Below are 13955 nucleotides of genomic sequence, written 5' to 3'. Positions count from 1 at the left end.
CACGACCATAAGCCACCGAACAAACATCCACGATATTAATACTCTATTAATAAATCTATTAATGTATTAATACTATTATTATAATAAATCACATATTTCGATAGATTTATTATGTATTAACAGATTTGTCAGGCTGTAGCTTTGGCAGTGAACAGATGTGATTATATATATATATATATATGTATAGTTATTTGGTTTAGGTGACACTTAAGCAGGAATAGTTGTTTATTTGACCAACAAATAGACTTTACCTATACATCCATTTTCAATGCTGTAAGGATTGAAAAAGAAACCCTTCGAAGTCAAGGCCAGTGTATATATATATATATATATATATGTTGAAGGTTATCTTCTTAATTTTAATAATACATTTTAAATGATTTCTTTTAAGGCAAAATTTGAAATATTACCAGAGCCCAAAATGACTCATACCAGGTTCATAAAAATTCTACGGATTTATCATTAGAGAGAGTGGATATTCACTGGCTTAAAAGAACCGGTGTCAAGTGTATTTACAGTGTAAAAGATTAACATATCCCCTCCAGCCAAAACTGTGATTCATGGTTTTCAGAATCATTTATTGGGCGAAAAAAGGACATTCAATAGTTTCTCCATGCTGAACAACATATCCACGTTGTTCTGTCTGAAGAGTAACAATCAACATATTTTTTGTGCCTATTATTTTTCTCACTCTTGTCTTTTGTTGTCATAGTCTTCAACATTAGGGGTTGTATTTTTTAAAAACCTAGAAAGCACTATTGGTGCTAAAGGCCATTCATTTTAGGACAAAATATTACAGTTACATTCTGAACAAAACAAATAATAAAGAAGCAGCTTGCTGTTGCGTTCAAGTCCGCCTGGAAAATTCTTCAAAATCATAATTTTGACATATAGTGCATTCAATTTTGGTCATAATTAAATGACTTTCATATTTCGAGTCTTATCATTTCCAGACACAGAACAAAATTTTTCAGATGCTGGTACAACAAATTAAAAAGAAAAAGATTGCACAAGCTTGTAATTGATTTTTTGTAATAATAACAAAAAACAAAGACTCTATCAATCACACATGGGCTCCTCTGCCAGTCAGAGCTTAAAGAACTTCTGATGTGCTTAAATATGATCAGTCCAACAAGACTTGAAGGCAACATACTAAAACTGGATTTACAAAATATTTTTTACATTTATGACACAAAATGCAGTGTACATTCAAAAAAGCTGAATTAAGATCATTTCAGTGTAGCAGTGCTCTTTTCGTAGCCTGCGTGTAAAAACATGGTTCAACACACTAAAGCATTATTAGCATCTACAGCAAGAGAATGCTGCATTTCACAGACTTTCATCTGGCTTTTGTGCACAAGCTGAACATTGAAATAAAATCTTCCATGTAACACAGCAAGACACAGCGAGAGCGACAGGCCCGCTGGTGCATCTAGACGTGAAAACGCAGAAATGTCCACATTTACATAAAGTATCCCATATATTGCACTGCTCTAAATAAACACAAACCTACAATGTCAACAAGTCATATAAATAGATCAAGCACAAAATGAATCAGTAAAGTACATGGGGAAATCTCACCGTAACATCTGCAGGTCACATTTCAACCCCCCCCCACATTTTAGATTGTCATTATTGTAATAAAATGATTGCTCGCATAATATACAAAAAAATACTGCTTCTGTGATTTGTACAGAAAATACTTTAAAACTAAAATAATGTATAATTTGTCACATTAGAGTAGAGAATGAGATTTAGTTGGAATTACGGTATTCCAATGGCTCAGGGGTGCAATTATCATGGAAAGAATTTCTGAATGCAAAACATTTCATGGTTCTAAAAACAGGCTTCAGTGTTTGTTACACAAATGACAGTTTTCTCTTTCTTCCATTTGATTGTAGGATAAAATATGACCCGGCCGTGTTCCAGTCAGATTCACCCATGTGCAGCATCAGACATCAGATAAATCAAACCTTCTGTCATCATTCTCTAAACGAGAGCAAGCGCCGTCGACCTCATTAGTGCCTATCAATATGTCTTTCTCATCTTCTTAAAAAAATAGTCTCGCTCATTTTCCTAGTGCTTTGTGCAAGGGTCTAAAAGGTTCACAAAAACCCTGACAGAGATACGTATATATTTATATTGACAAAACATTATTTAAAAAAGTACAACACACTTTCCTCATTGAGATCTTTCTGTTAATGTGTACCTTCACTTGTATTTAACAAATCATACTCTCGATACTCATCAAGCTTCATGAGGCGAATCCCTTCAGCTAGATCTTTCTGTCCTGTCGTCTTTCCAGCTCCTGAGGGCATCTGGTAGCTGTAAGCCGGTGCTTGATACCTTTGCGTTTAACATTCTGGATGGCGAATCTGCTAGAGACAGTAGATGCTTATGTATTGCAGTATTAAAGTAGACTTTAAAAATGTGAACTAATCTTTTGATCAAACACAGACACACACACACACACACACACACACAGTCCAAATGTCTCTGTGTGTCACAGACTGGCACATTCATGTGTTTCATAAAGCTCTGGATATAGTGCTGAAAATGTGTGAAAAAATCGGTGGTTTCAAGGACCCATAATCCATACACGACATTACAAAAGCTCAATGTTTGACTGCAATAAGACGGTAAAAAAATCCATCTCTACTGTAGAGCGTAAAAATAGCCACGCATTTGTAGAGAGAAGTTTCGAAGGACGAGACACAGAAGAAAAAAGCACATCTACTAACAACCAGAGAGCTTCACGCCAGCGCCGGAGCTGCAAATACTAGATTCTGACCTTGTTTGTGCTGACTGACATTTTTACTAAATCACAATCATTTTATTTATTGTGCCGGCTGACAGCAACATCTCAAAATAAAAAGGAAGCGAAATAAAGGAGGAAATAATCCATTGTGTCCACAGTGGTTCTTTTCATTGCTTTTGTCTTTCTGTAAGCTCCCAGAGTGATATTGGGACGTGGGTTACCTCTTAAACGAGTACGCTTGCTTTCAGATCTATAGACGTGTCTTTAGGACTCAAACAGACGATCTTCACAAATTTCCAACGCTGCTTTGGTGGCACCGCCAAATACCTCCACGTTGGCATCGACCCATGGCACCACGTTGCCAGGCATGTAGGCAGAGCAGTTAGCCATAGCAGAGATGTCTATAGGACGCAGGACTCTGTCCCACATGTTAAAGTGGCTTAACTCTCCTACAAACGCCTGTGTGGCATCAAATCTCCCACCTACGATGTCCTGATGAGAAACAACAACACATTACTAAACACCACGTTTGGCATTCAACTTCTCTACAACTGGGATTAATAAGCAACGAAACACTAGTAAACTGCCCCGCGAGTCTTTATTAATGTTTGGGTTAAAGCCTGTATTAAGCAGCTTCAAAAAAATTCCTATTCGTGAGATTTGATTTAATCTGTTGTTATAATAATATCATGACCTAATGTCTCTGCAATGACTATAACATAGTCTCTCACCAGAACCATGCTCCATAAGCATTCGGGTCAAAGATTTCCATGCACTATTAATCTTTATAAATACACTCTATTATCAGAGTACAATTGACCAGCTGATCACGAACCCGTATGTGCATCTTATGTAATATCCCCGAGGAATGATCAGGTCCCTGAAGTCTCAGAGCCCGCATACTGAGATGCTATGAAGTGACGTCTTCCTATCATCGCGTGTGAAGACTTATTATTATCGTCTTCCTCGTGAGAGCTTCAGACACTCTCTCTTTCGTGCAATCACCTGTTCTTGGCCCAGTATAATGACTCCTCCAGGTTTAATTGGGTGCCACGGGGCCAAGTTCTCTCCGGTCCCTAGTCGCTCTCCATCCTGATACGCCTCCCAGAAGCCATCTCTGGTCGTCCAGGTGATGCAGATGTGATGCCATCGGCCGTCACTCACGGCGAGAGGCAGCTGAGCTACCTGTGACAAAGACGTCAGAATCATTGACCCGTTATTAGTGTGGAAACACAGGTTTTGTGTCCTGAAAGTTTCGGATTTCACATTTAATTTGAAATGCATTTGCGACTCTCGAAAAATAGCACGCTTTCACATAAGTTATTCAGTGCAGAACCATGCCAGTTTCCTCCATCATTTCCCTGCAGACGTGATCCTGAAGCGTCTCATGTATTTACTGGAGGAATCCATCAAACAACAGACCTATAACTAGATTTCCTGAAGAGAATGTAAAGTGTGGTGAACTGAAATGCTAATGCTGAAGTTGACGTCATGATGATGGGGTGTTGTAGGCAGTTACTGGACACTGTTTGTGGGTGCTTAAACTGTGTTTGGTGTGTTGATGTGTGTTACTAATGCCCTTCTATGGTGTTCTAAGTGCTTTCTTCTAAGATCTCACAGATGAAATCTCTTTAATATCTTAATTATCAATGAAATTAAATGGAGATCAAAGGGTAACATATAAGTCTCCTGTGATATTATAGTCCGGAATTTCAGAATTTCACCTCTATACTCTACATCTGCTTTTACAACTGACCCTTCAGAAGCATTGATTGACAGGTGATCCGACCAATCATAATGACAATATTATGGGCCCCGTGTCTGACAAACAAACAAACAAACCAGTCCGACAAAACTGGCGTGGTAGAGCTTTGGTTTTAATGGATGTTCACTTTAACGATAACTAAGTTATAACTTTTAAAAATCATTCTAAATGAAGGAGAGTAGCGGAGTTCACATCACAACTATACCAATAACTTTATACATACAAGACACAATATTGTTGGAATCATTAATGTTCGAATTACAGACGGAAGCGTTGGGAAGTGGTGTTGTATGGTGGAATATAATACTTATATACTTATATGATATATTACTAACATAGCTATTACATGTATGAGCAAGCTGGCAAGATATGCTTAGTGTCCCTGTGATGTGATGAGAGCACCTGTAGCCTTCAGAGAGCAGTGTTTGCATTGACATTATAAAGGACAGACGTTTTCAGCAATTAAGTCGTAAAGCAACAGCTGTACTGTGTGTTTGTTGTATTGAACACAATTAAATATTAAGACACTGATAGACTGTTCATCTTTTTTGTGCTGAACTAATATTTAATATTTTCCTTTTGTTTTACAACGAAGGATCACGGCCGACCGAAACTCTGCCCGAAGTTACTAAATTGTCAAACAAATGTTGAGTAAATATTAGTGGTGGGCATAGATTTTTTTTTTTTTATCTACATTAATCTAGATTAAAATGGCTCATTTGAATTCTGCCGAAGGCATTCAGAATATGTGTGCTACCCAAATAATGACTAAAAGTAAGTCTTTGAGAACGGGTTTCTCAAGCCAGGTGGCGCATTAGACCAGGGGCTCATCTCCTGTTTCCAAAATGCATCACAAACTGCTTGAGAAAGCTGTTCTAATATGATAATTGGTGATGAAAATAAGTTATGTTCAATAAGATGTACTTGTGTTTACTTTCGCATTAGCTAAGGGATGCTTTGCGTTTAGGTGGTACTTGAGACTGGAAGAGCTCCTACAGTACATTTACATTTAGTCATTTAGCAGACGCTTTTATCCAAAGCGACTTACAAAGAGTGAGGGAGCAACAAGCGACCTGTCATACAGGAGCCATAATACATTAGATCTCAATACAAAGTTACTGGTTTCAACTAAAGCTAGACCACTACCTGTTGAGAGAAAGTGTTTTTCTTAAACCAATTCCGCATTGCACAAGGTGCAAACAACCTTAGTCTTGTCGATGTTTCTATTGGGAAGCTTCTTAAAAATAAATATTCCCTGAAGCAAACCCGGCGGCTTCATAGCTGCATCCATGTTAGCACGTCACGTTTGATGCGGTAATTTCACAGTAACGTTATGTTGTGTTCAGACCAAACGCGAATGGCGTGTCAAGCGCGAGTGATTTATGTGTTAATGCGAAGAGGCAATAGACCTACTTGCTGCGCGAATCGCGCGAATGAAGCCCTGGTTATGAGATGATGAGGCGGCGGGAATGACGCGAATCACGCGAGTTGAAAAATCTCGTTCTCGCCCCGTACAGTGCAGTTAAGCTGGTATACATCTGCGCTAAAATATCAAGGTGAAAGTCATCATAGCTTGCGTAGTATAGACCCAGCTCCCAACCCAACTTTGAGAATAGATTAACGGCGACATTTTTTTTAACGCGCGATAAGAGTCTCACTGCGTTAACGCCGTTAACGGCCCACCACTAGTAAATATAAACACTTGATACTCCACATTTAGGGGTCGTTTACACAAGACCGTTTTCGATTGAAAATGCAAAAAAATATGCATCTTGGCCGTCGTTTAGACGGAAACAGCGTTTCGGGGGAATGAAAACGCTAATTTTTGAATACGGGTCTCAAAGTGCAATTATTATAAGTAATATGCCGGCTTTCCACTACTGTGAGCTCTCGCTGCTGGTCTATATATTAACGTTTCCCCAGCAAAATGTGGATTTGCTGCACCAATAAGACTTTAAAATACACATATACATCGACCAACGGTTTTAAAAAGCACTTTTGCCTTATAACTGTGCATGTGCCAAGGCACGTCCTGTTTCTTTACACAACAACATCGCCATACACTGGCCTGGCGTGAATACAACATCGTTTTTATCCGTTATCCTGTAAACTTTTTTCAAAATGTAAATGAAACACTTTTCAGTTTTTCATTGTGTAAACGTGGCCTTAGGTTAGCTGTATACATCCATTTGTATGACAGTAGTAGCATGCATCGTGCGAGTTTAGAATTAACGTAATGTATTGTCTGCTCTTGCATTTTCCAAAGGAATTTTAGAAGAAACACTTGAGACGATGCTGATACTGAAAATAAACTGAGCAATAACATTTTTCTGTTGAAATGCTGGCCCAGACCGTCTATAGTACAAACATATATTAATGACACAAGCTGAAGGGGAGAAATGTACCATTTTGCTGGGCGGTTGTTCATACTTTCAAGTATGAAACATATAAAAACCCCAAGGTTTGAGCAGTAATCTTTATGTATCAGTCAGAAAAGTTAGGTAAGTGTCTTAAAGAAACATGGAAACATGTTCAAAATCAGTCTGTTTAAAGTTGTATTTCGTGTTCTTCGTTCTTCAAAATAACTTATGTTTAATCCCAAAGCCAAACTTGTCTTGCGTTGGGTGCACATTGAGTTTGATAGCTGTTGCACGTCGAGACAAGACCTTCAATGCACTTAACTGGGGCAGTGTGCAGAACGTATAAAAACACAACATTCAGACAGAAGTAAAGACAAATGCGCTCAGGTGTGCTGTGTTCAATGGAGTAGGAAAAAAGCACTGAAGACACATTCGACAGGTAATCAGACTCAGCACGGCAGCATCTCTTTCACTTGTTCTTTCCTGTCTGACGCACACACACCGCATATGTATAATGCATGCTGTGCGGGTCTGCAGGGCAGGATGCCTCTCTCAATAAGCGAGATGCCAAACTGACACATCCTGAGTGAGGTTTCAGGGGAATATCAGGCCAGCGGAGTTCATTCATTCACTCCTATCCTTCATTGGCTCTTCTTCTCTCCCTAAGGTAACACTTGACAAGAGGAAGAGATGGTGATAGCTCGTGATCTCTTCTGCAAAGATCCAGAAGTACGGGGTGCATCGCTTACTGAGACATGCTAACCTCATTTTCTGAGAAACCGGAAACAAATTTTCCCCTAACAAAAGTGGCTTAGTTTCATATTCATATATTTAGAATGATGAAGGACTTATTTCATTCATTAATGTGTGCTTTCATGATCAACTTTGATATCACTGAGGGTCTGAGTGCAAAAATGGTCTCTGAAAAGTAATTATCCAATATTCAGTTTTATTGAAAGTGTATCCATTCTAGCGAAGAAATCTATTTATCAGAGTAGCATTTTGAGTGTTCCTGTGGTTCAATTTAGCCTGTTAACTGTCGCCCGTTCCGTATACGGGACACCTAAGTTTGCGTCAATATTATGCATGTAATTTCTTATCGAATCATGACAAACTATATATCATTGGAAAGGTCTAAGACACTAGAATACAGTGTTTTTTTTAAATAATTTTTGTGTGCTTAGATTTTTTGTTATCCTTTTCCGACCCTTATTTTTCTATGTATTTTTAATCAAAGATTTATTTATGTTTTACAATAAACCTAACAACATACCTTTACATTTTTAATGTGTGGTTTTTTTTTTCGTTGCAATAATCAGCTACTTTTCTTTTTTCAAACGAGACCAACCGTAAGTCTGTATTCCAAAGAATTCATGAGTTACCGCTATTTTAGTTCCAACATGTGGTTTCATGTGTAGGCTCAAAAAGGGCTCCAACAGTTATCAGTTAAGCACTGTCGGTAAAAAATTAGAAGAAATCCAGTGTATAAATGCTTTTTAATTTTTTATCTTAATGTTGTATTTCATACATGCTGTACGTGGACGAGGCATAAAAACTTGAAAACTGTTTCGAAAAAAATTGAACAGTCGCACTGTTCCCAAAGCGTTATATGGTTGCTAAGATGTTTTGGGTGGTTGCTAGGATGTAATTACTTGCCCAGGTCAAAAGAGCCCAACGTCAAATCTCTAAAGGCTTTGTTCATCGTACACACATATTCCACTTGGTTTTCAATTACTGCAAGTGTGAAATCTTATCCGTTCATTCAGTGGGTATACATCAACATCAGTCGCCACAGTAATGATGTAAGCATGGGCAAACAGCACTGAGAGAACATCTGAGAGAAGCTGTCAGTGTATAAAGACGTACCGAAAACGAAAAATTTTGCTTCTGTTCATGTCCTCACAACATATTGCCGTGTTGCTTATTAGGACTATAAGGGGTATTGTGCACATTTATGCACATGCTTTGTGTTCAACAAACTGTTCCAGACAACTATGAATTCTGGAATTCTTTTACACCTCCTACTTGGAAATATTGCCTGAAGTGAACTAAAATCAAACCAAGATATGACTTGGCACTCTTTAATGTGGCATGAAGTGTGACTGAATAGAGTCCACTAAGCCACCATAAATTCTTACCTCAGACTTATTCTTGAACATGGCATAATTTATTAAAAGTGACTGTCATATGGTTTTTATATGAGAGTAAATAAAACTATTTATAGAGATGTGGCATGGACACCAGACATCTTGTGTTTTTTTTATCAGTAACATGTGATGTCAGAACAAGGACTATGATATCATTGTGCTTTATTGCTTGGTTTATCATTCGACAGTAAATGTCGGGTCCCTTAAGAATAATCAAATTTTTGCACACAAAGTGATAATCTTTGGGGTTTAGTGTTTCATGGCCAGTTTAAAAGAGCTCTAAGTATAAGCATAAGAACTGGAGATCCAATGGCAAAAGCCACTGACCAGATGGTAGATGATCGTTCTTTAGTCGATCTCGATAGCTGCTTATTTAATTGCAAAGGCAGCGATTATGTTTTATGCGAAGCTTGTTCCTGAAGCAGGGCTCTGTGATCAGTAGATAATGCTGTGCCATCTGAAAGCACTGTTACTTTAATTCGCCCCTAACGTTCATTTTAATAAGCAAGACCCTTCAAACACCATAATTATAAATTACTTTATCATCATGAAGATACCTGAGAAGGCTTGAAGAACAGTGATAGAAAGATGCAATTTAGAAAGACAGGACGATGGCATCTCCCAGTTATACGTATACATAAATATATAACTAGATGCCGCATTCAAGCGAACTAGGCATGTAGACATGTCGGCCATCTTGGAACAGTCCACTGACATCACTCACAGTTGACTAGAATACCGCAGAACTGCGCATTCGCAGCCATGCCTGTGAAGACCACCTGGATTTAAATTTCGGAAAAGTGGGATAACCTTTCGTTGTCATCTGTTAGTGTAGCAGATGTAATGTTTGAGTTTACGCAACAATAAATATGATTTCATAATCATACACAGTCAGCTTGCTCTTGAGTGGTAATGGACTGGCTCCCACCGTTCCAAGATGGTAGATTACCTACGTATAGCTGCCCATAGAAACAAATGCTAACCCGCCATCTAGTTTTTTTATAACTATGGTTATAGTGGGTTATGGTACTTCTTCTGCGGAGCACAATTGGAGTTTGTGGGCGAGAGCGCCCTCTGGCATTCAGACACAGCAGCATTTTACAGTATTAACCCATATCGTGTGCAGCCCTGCTAGATGGCATAACCAAACAGATTCCACAAACAAGTAGTTTAGCATTTTGTTGTGAAACAGTAAGGCTTAATTTTACAAATCAGTTTGATCTCTCTCCCAGTAGACAAGGTGGATCCACAGTTCATTAATGACGTACCTTATCATTGACAAGCAGCTCGATGGGGTTGTTTCCCCACTCTATCAGAACGATCTCATTGGCCTGTCCCGGGACACCGTAAGAAAAGGGAGTTCCGATTCCGGGACTGGCGCTGGACTTGAGCCACATGCACACGGTGAAGGCGTACATCTCTGGCAGACTCTTCTTTATACGGCCATACAGGTAGTTGGTACGCAAGGGCAGAGACACTTTAAACTCCTCTGGGGATTTAAATGCGCTGTTACCTTTAAAAAAGATGCGAGAGAGAAGCTTGAGTTTGAAGGACAGCAAGACACAAAGTGCTGACGTTAATTTAATTGAATTTCATCTAATTGAATTTGGGTGAAGCTTTCAGGTCCAATTAATGAAATGAGAGACACACACAAGCTGTTAATGTTCTAATATGAAACGATGTGCCGGGGCTCTGTAAGGTGAAATGATGAGCTGTTGTTGGCGACACATCAGCGTTAATCGTTCGCTGATCTTTGCGAGCGTGGCTTATTTTCTGCTTGCGCTGCCCTAAATTCTGAATATAGCGGGATGAGCATGTCCATCCAATACAAACAGATGGGGACTGTTTAAATCCCACATCCAAAAAGGCCGAGGGGAGGATGGAAGGCAAACAAACAACTTTAAATAGCCAGTTTATTTCCATGCTGCCATTTTCTCATCAGATAAAGTCGCCATAGCCAACAGATCCTGCAGTGCTTGTAAAATCCTACAACATGTTTAAGATAAAAATGAACGCTAACTTTTGACCTGTGCTGACACTGGAGACCACATGTTAAAAAACGTTAAATGCTGAAAACGGGTGAGGTCCTACATATGTAAGCAAAAGTGATCAATTCTGTCTCATTTGACATGACTCTAAGAAACATGAGGACAAGACTTGAAGGACTGATTGAATAAATCATCCGTACTTTTCTCCAGCTCGGTGATCCTCTCCAGCAGTGAATTGAGGGTGTTCTCTGTACGTTGCCGGTGAGCGGCCGTCTCGTTGTACAGCTGGCTCTTTTCTTCCTCCAGTTCGGACACTCTGGTCAACAGTTGGCTCTCCAGGTCACCAAGGCGACGTCTCAGCAGGTCTTTCAGATCATTGGGGAGCGGTCCTCCGGATGTGTTGGTACGCAGCTGCTGCTGCGCGACAAGAGGTGCTAAAACTTTAATCTGCTTCAACCTGGTAATGACTCAAGCTGTTATAGTTAATACATCAGAGCAGGGATCCCCATCGCAGAGATGAGCAATGGAAGTGCATGGGGTTCGAGTGGTTTTGACAGAAATGTCAATATTGAATTAATGAAGAATGCTTTAGGGGAGTAGGCTTTGGTGGTTGCAGCTGACTAGTTAAGTGGATCTGTGCACAGTATGAGTGATTATTGGAAATGTTAATAATTCTATTAATTATAATTGGATGTAATTTACGGGTGTAGTTCTGTCTTTCATCATACAGTAGTAACCCAATCATGCTTGTGGTTACACACTTAAATAAAGGTGCTTAAAAGGTTTTTCACAGTGATGTCTTTGAAGAACCGTTTCTGGTTCCACAAAGTAACCAGTAAATGGTTCTTTACAGATCCAGGTCATTCTTTCCTTTTAATAATCTGGGGAACCTTTTTTTCTCCGCAAATAACATTTTGTGGTGTTATTATGGAACCATTTAGACTTCTATTTGGCATTGTGAAGCATGTTTATTTCAAAGAGTGTATGATTTTACTAAAGATATCATAGTGTAGCTATAGTTTGTGGTGATTATTTTAAGGTAAGATCACCCGTTTTTTCTTGATGTGTATAGGGATGCCGATTTTAAATAAGCTCAAAATCTGCTTGTGTAGCTCTTCCAAAGCAGCTAATTTTGAGCAAATATTGTGGAAATAAGTATGTGTCAATTTCAGCAATTATGATCAGATCTCCTGTGCTGTTACTGTGTAGTTTAATGTAAATATTCGTATATTCACCATTGAATACCCAAACTGTATGTTGACAACTAATTCTGGATTTACCTTATTCATTTATAAGTTGCTTTGATGCAAAGTGAATTACAAATGAGGAAGCATGTTGGGGTCACTGGCCACTGAAAACCCATACTGTTTGACCACTTATACTCTTTATTATAGCCTAATATTGGCATTACACTCATAAAAATGAGCAATGTTATTAAGCAAGGTTTTATAATTTAAGCTCTTTGGCAGTTTACCATTTCTATTACCATAGTTCTGCAACAAAAACTGACTTAATTGATTAAACTATTAAATTGGCTGTTATATTGACTATTGTTTTACAAGCAAAACTATTGTTAGTGTAGTCAAATATATGCTAGTTACAAACGTATCTAGTTTTCGTATACACGGTCAAATAGAAGCTTCATTCAAAAAGTCAGCATCCGCTTAAGACCTCTCATATGTCACAGGTAAATCAAGCATCACTAACCAACTAAAAGCAAATCTCACAGATCGTTTGATCTTTATAGCCTATTTATACTTCATTATGAGCAGAGTAATGTTATTAATGATAAAGTATCGTCTTATCTCCAAACTCTCACCTCCAGGTTCTCCAGTCGGTCTTTCAGGCTCTGCATGGTCTTGCCCAGTTGCTCGACGGTCTCCGCTGGGTCTCGTGGCAGATCGCCCATCGTGTTCTTACCAAACTCCTTCCTGCGCGCGCTGCCCCGCGACCTGGCGTCCGCCTCGCAGCGCGCGAGTTTGGAGTTGAGCTCTTTGATAGTGCCCTGCTGACTTACGATAGTCTCCTTTTGCTGGAGGATGGTCTCTCGCAGCTGAATGATGGTGCTCCGCAACTCCTCCTCCTGCGGGCTGGTGCTTTGGACCCTGTTAGCGGTTTCCACCGGGCAGCTGATGTCGGTGTCGGCGGGCACGGGCGTGCACACGAAGCGGCTTCCTTTAGCGCCACTCGCGCGAGCCACTTTCCCGCTCCAAGACGCGTGTATGAGCAGCAGTGGCACGAGAAGAGCGAGCATGACGGCCGTTTCTGTTTCAAACACGCATAAAACTTACTTATATCTGTGGGTACGGACTACAAAGTCGCTCAAAGTAGTATGAATGAAACTAGACCGGGAAAAATTTAACAGCACATGCGAATATGTTTTATTTTAATTAGACGGACAATTTGCCAAACAACGTAAAAGTCAGTCAGAATCGAGTAGTTAAATGAAGAGGTTTTAATTCGACTGTAATCCAAAGAGTCCTTGGCGTCAAATGCAGAGTGTGACACGGTGTGATATTTAAAGATGAAAACTGTTGCAGCTCCTCTCACAGGCGTGTCAAACGCGTATAACTCCGTGGCAGTATCACCACCACAGCAGTCCGACACAAGTTGCAGTTCAAATGAAACGAGATTTGCTGAAATTGTTTAAAATAATCCAAATTCTTGTGGCCTCGAGGACCGATCGTGAGCGCTTTAACTCTCTTCACAGTCAGACAGTGGTGCTGAATGGACAGCGGCGCGTAAACGGATTAATATAGAGACTGAGCGCGCGCTGGAGGAGAACTCGTGCGCGCACATTTAGTTGATCTCTGCTTGCGTCACTTACTCGCGCATGATAGCGGTCACGATTGTAAATCATATTGTGTGGTTGTTTTTAGTTTTGGACGTCGGTAAATGTCGTGATGAATAAACAGATGCTGAGACAGGCTCTTTAAA

At 39.5% G+C, this 13955-nt stretch overlaps 1 protein-coding gene across 3 annotated transcripts; it reads right to left on the bottom strand.

Moving 5' to 3' along the window:
- Positions 1-639: 639 nt before the first annotated feature.
- nptx2a (neuronal pentraxin 2a) lies at positions 640-13740 on the bottom strand. Of its 3 annotated transcripts, XM_056753222.1 has the most exons (6): positions 12838-13740; positions 11219-11435; positions 10299-10543; positions 3764-3943; positions 2980-3250; positions 640-2375 (listed from the first exon to the last, which is right to left on the bottom strand). In XM_056753222.1, the coding sequence occupies exons 1-5, from the start codon at positions 13270-13272 to the stop codon at positions 3023-3025; spliced, it is 1305 nt and encodes a 434-aa protein (XP_056609200.1). In that variant the 5' UTR covers positions 13273-13740; the 3' UTR covers positions 640-2375; positions 2980-3022. The 3 variants fall into 3 exon arrangements, with proteins under 3 accessions (XP_056609200.1, XP_056609199.1, XP_056609201.1); XM_056753221.1 differs by having other exon boundaries at positions 640-3250; XM_056753223.1 differs by having other exon boundaries at positions 640-3250; positions 11219-11432.
- Between the last annotated feature and the right edge of the window lie 215 nt (positions 13741-13955).

This window comes from Triplophysa dalaica, chromosome 7 (genome assembly GCF_015846415.1).
Source record: "Triplophysa dalaica isolate WHDGS20190420 chromosome 7, ASM1584641v1, whole genome shotgun sequence".
Classification (NCBI taxonomy): domain Eukaryota; kingdom Metazoa; phylum Chordata; class Actinopteri; order Cypriniformes; family Nemacheilidae; genus Triplophysa; species Triplophysa dalaica.
This window is presented reverse-complemented; position numbering and strand designations above follow the sequence as displayed.

Excerpts from the sequence above, each read along its gene's own strand:
- nptx2a (XM_056753221.1), bottom strand. The coding sequence starts at position 13,272 with ATGCTCGCTCTTCTCGTGCCACTGCTGCTCATACACGCGTCTTGGAGC. Across the intron at positions 10,544-11,218 it reads GATCACCGAGCTGGAGAAAA|GTAACAGCGCATTTAAATCC; the intron begins GTACGGATGATT and ends TCTTTTTTAAAG. Across the intron at positions 3,251-3,763 it reads TTATACTGGGCCAAGAACAG|GACATCGTAGGTGGGAGATT; the intron begins GTGATTGCACGA and ends GTTTCTCATCAG.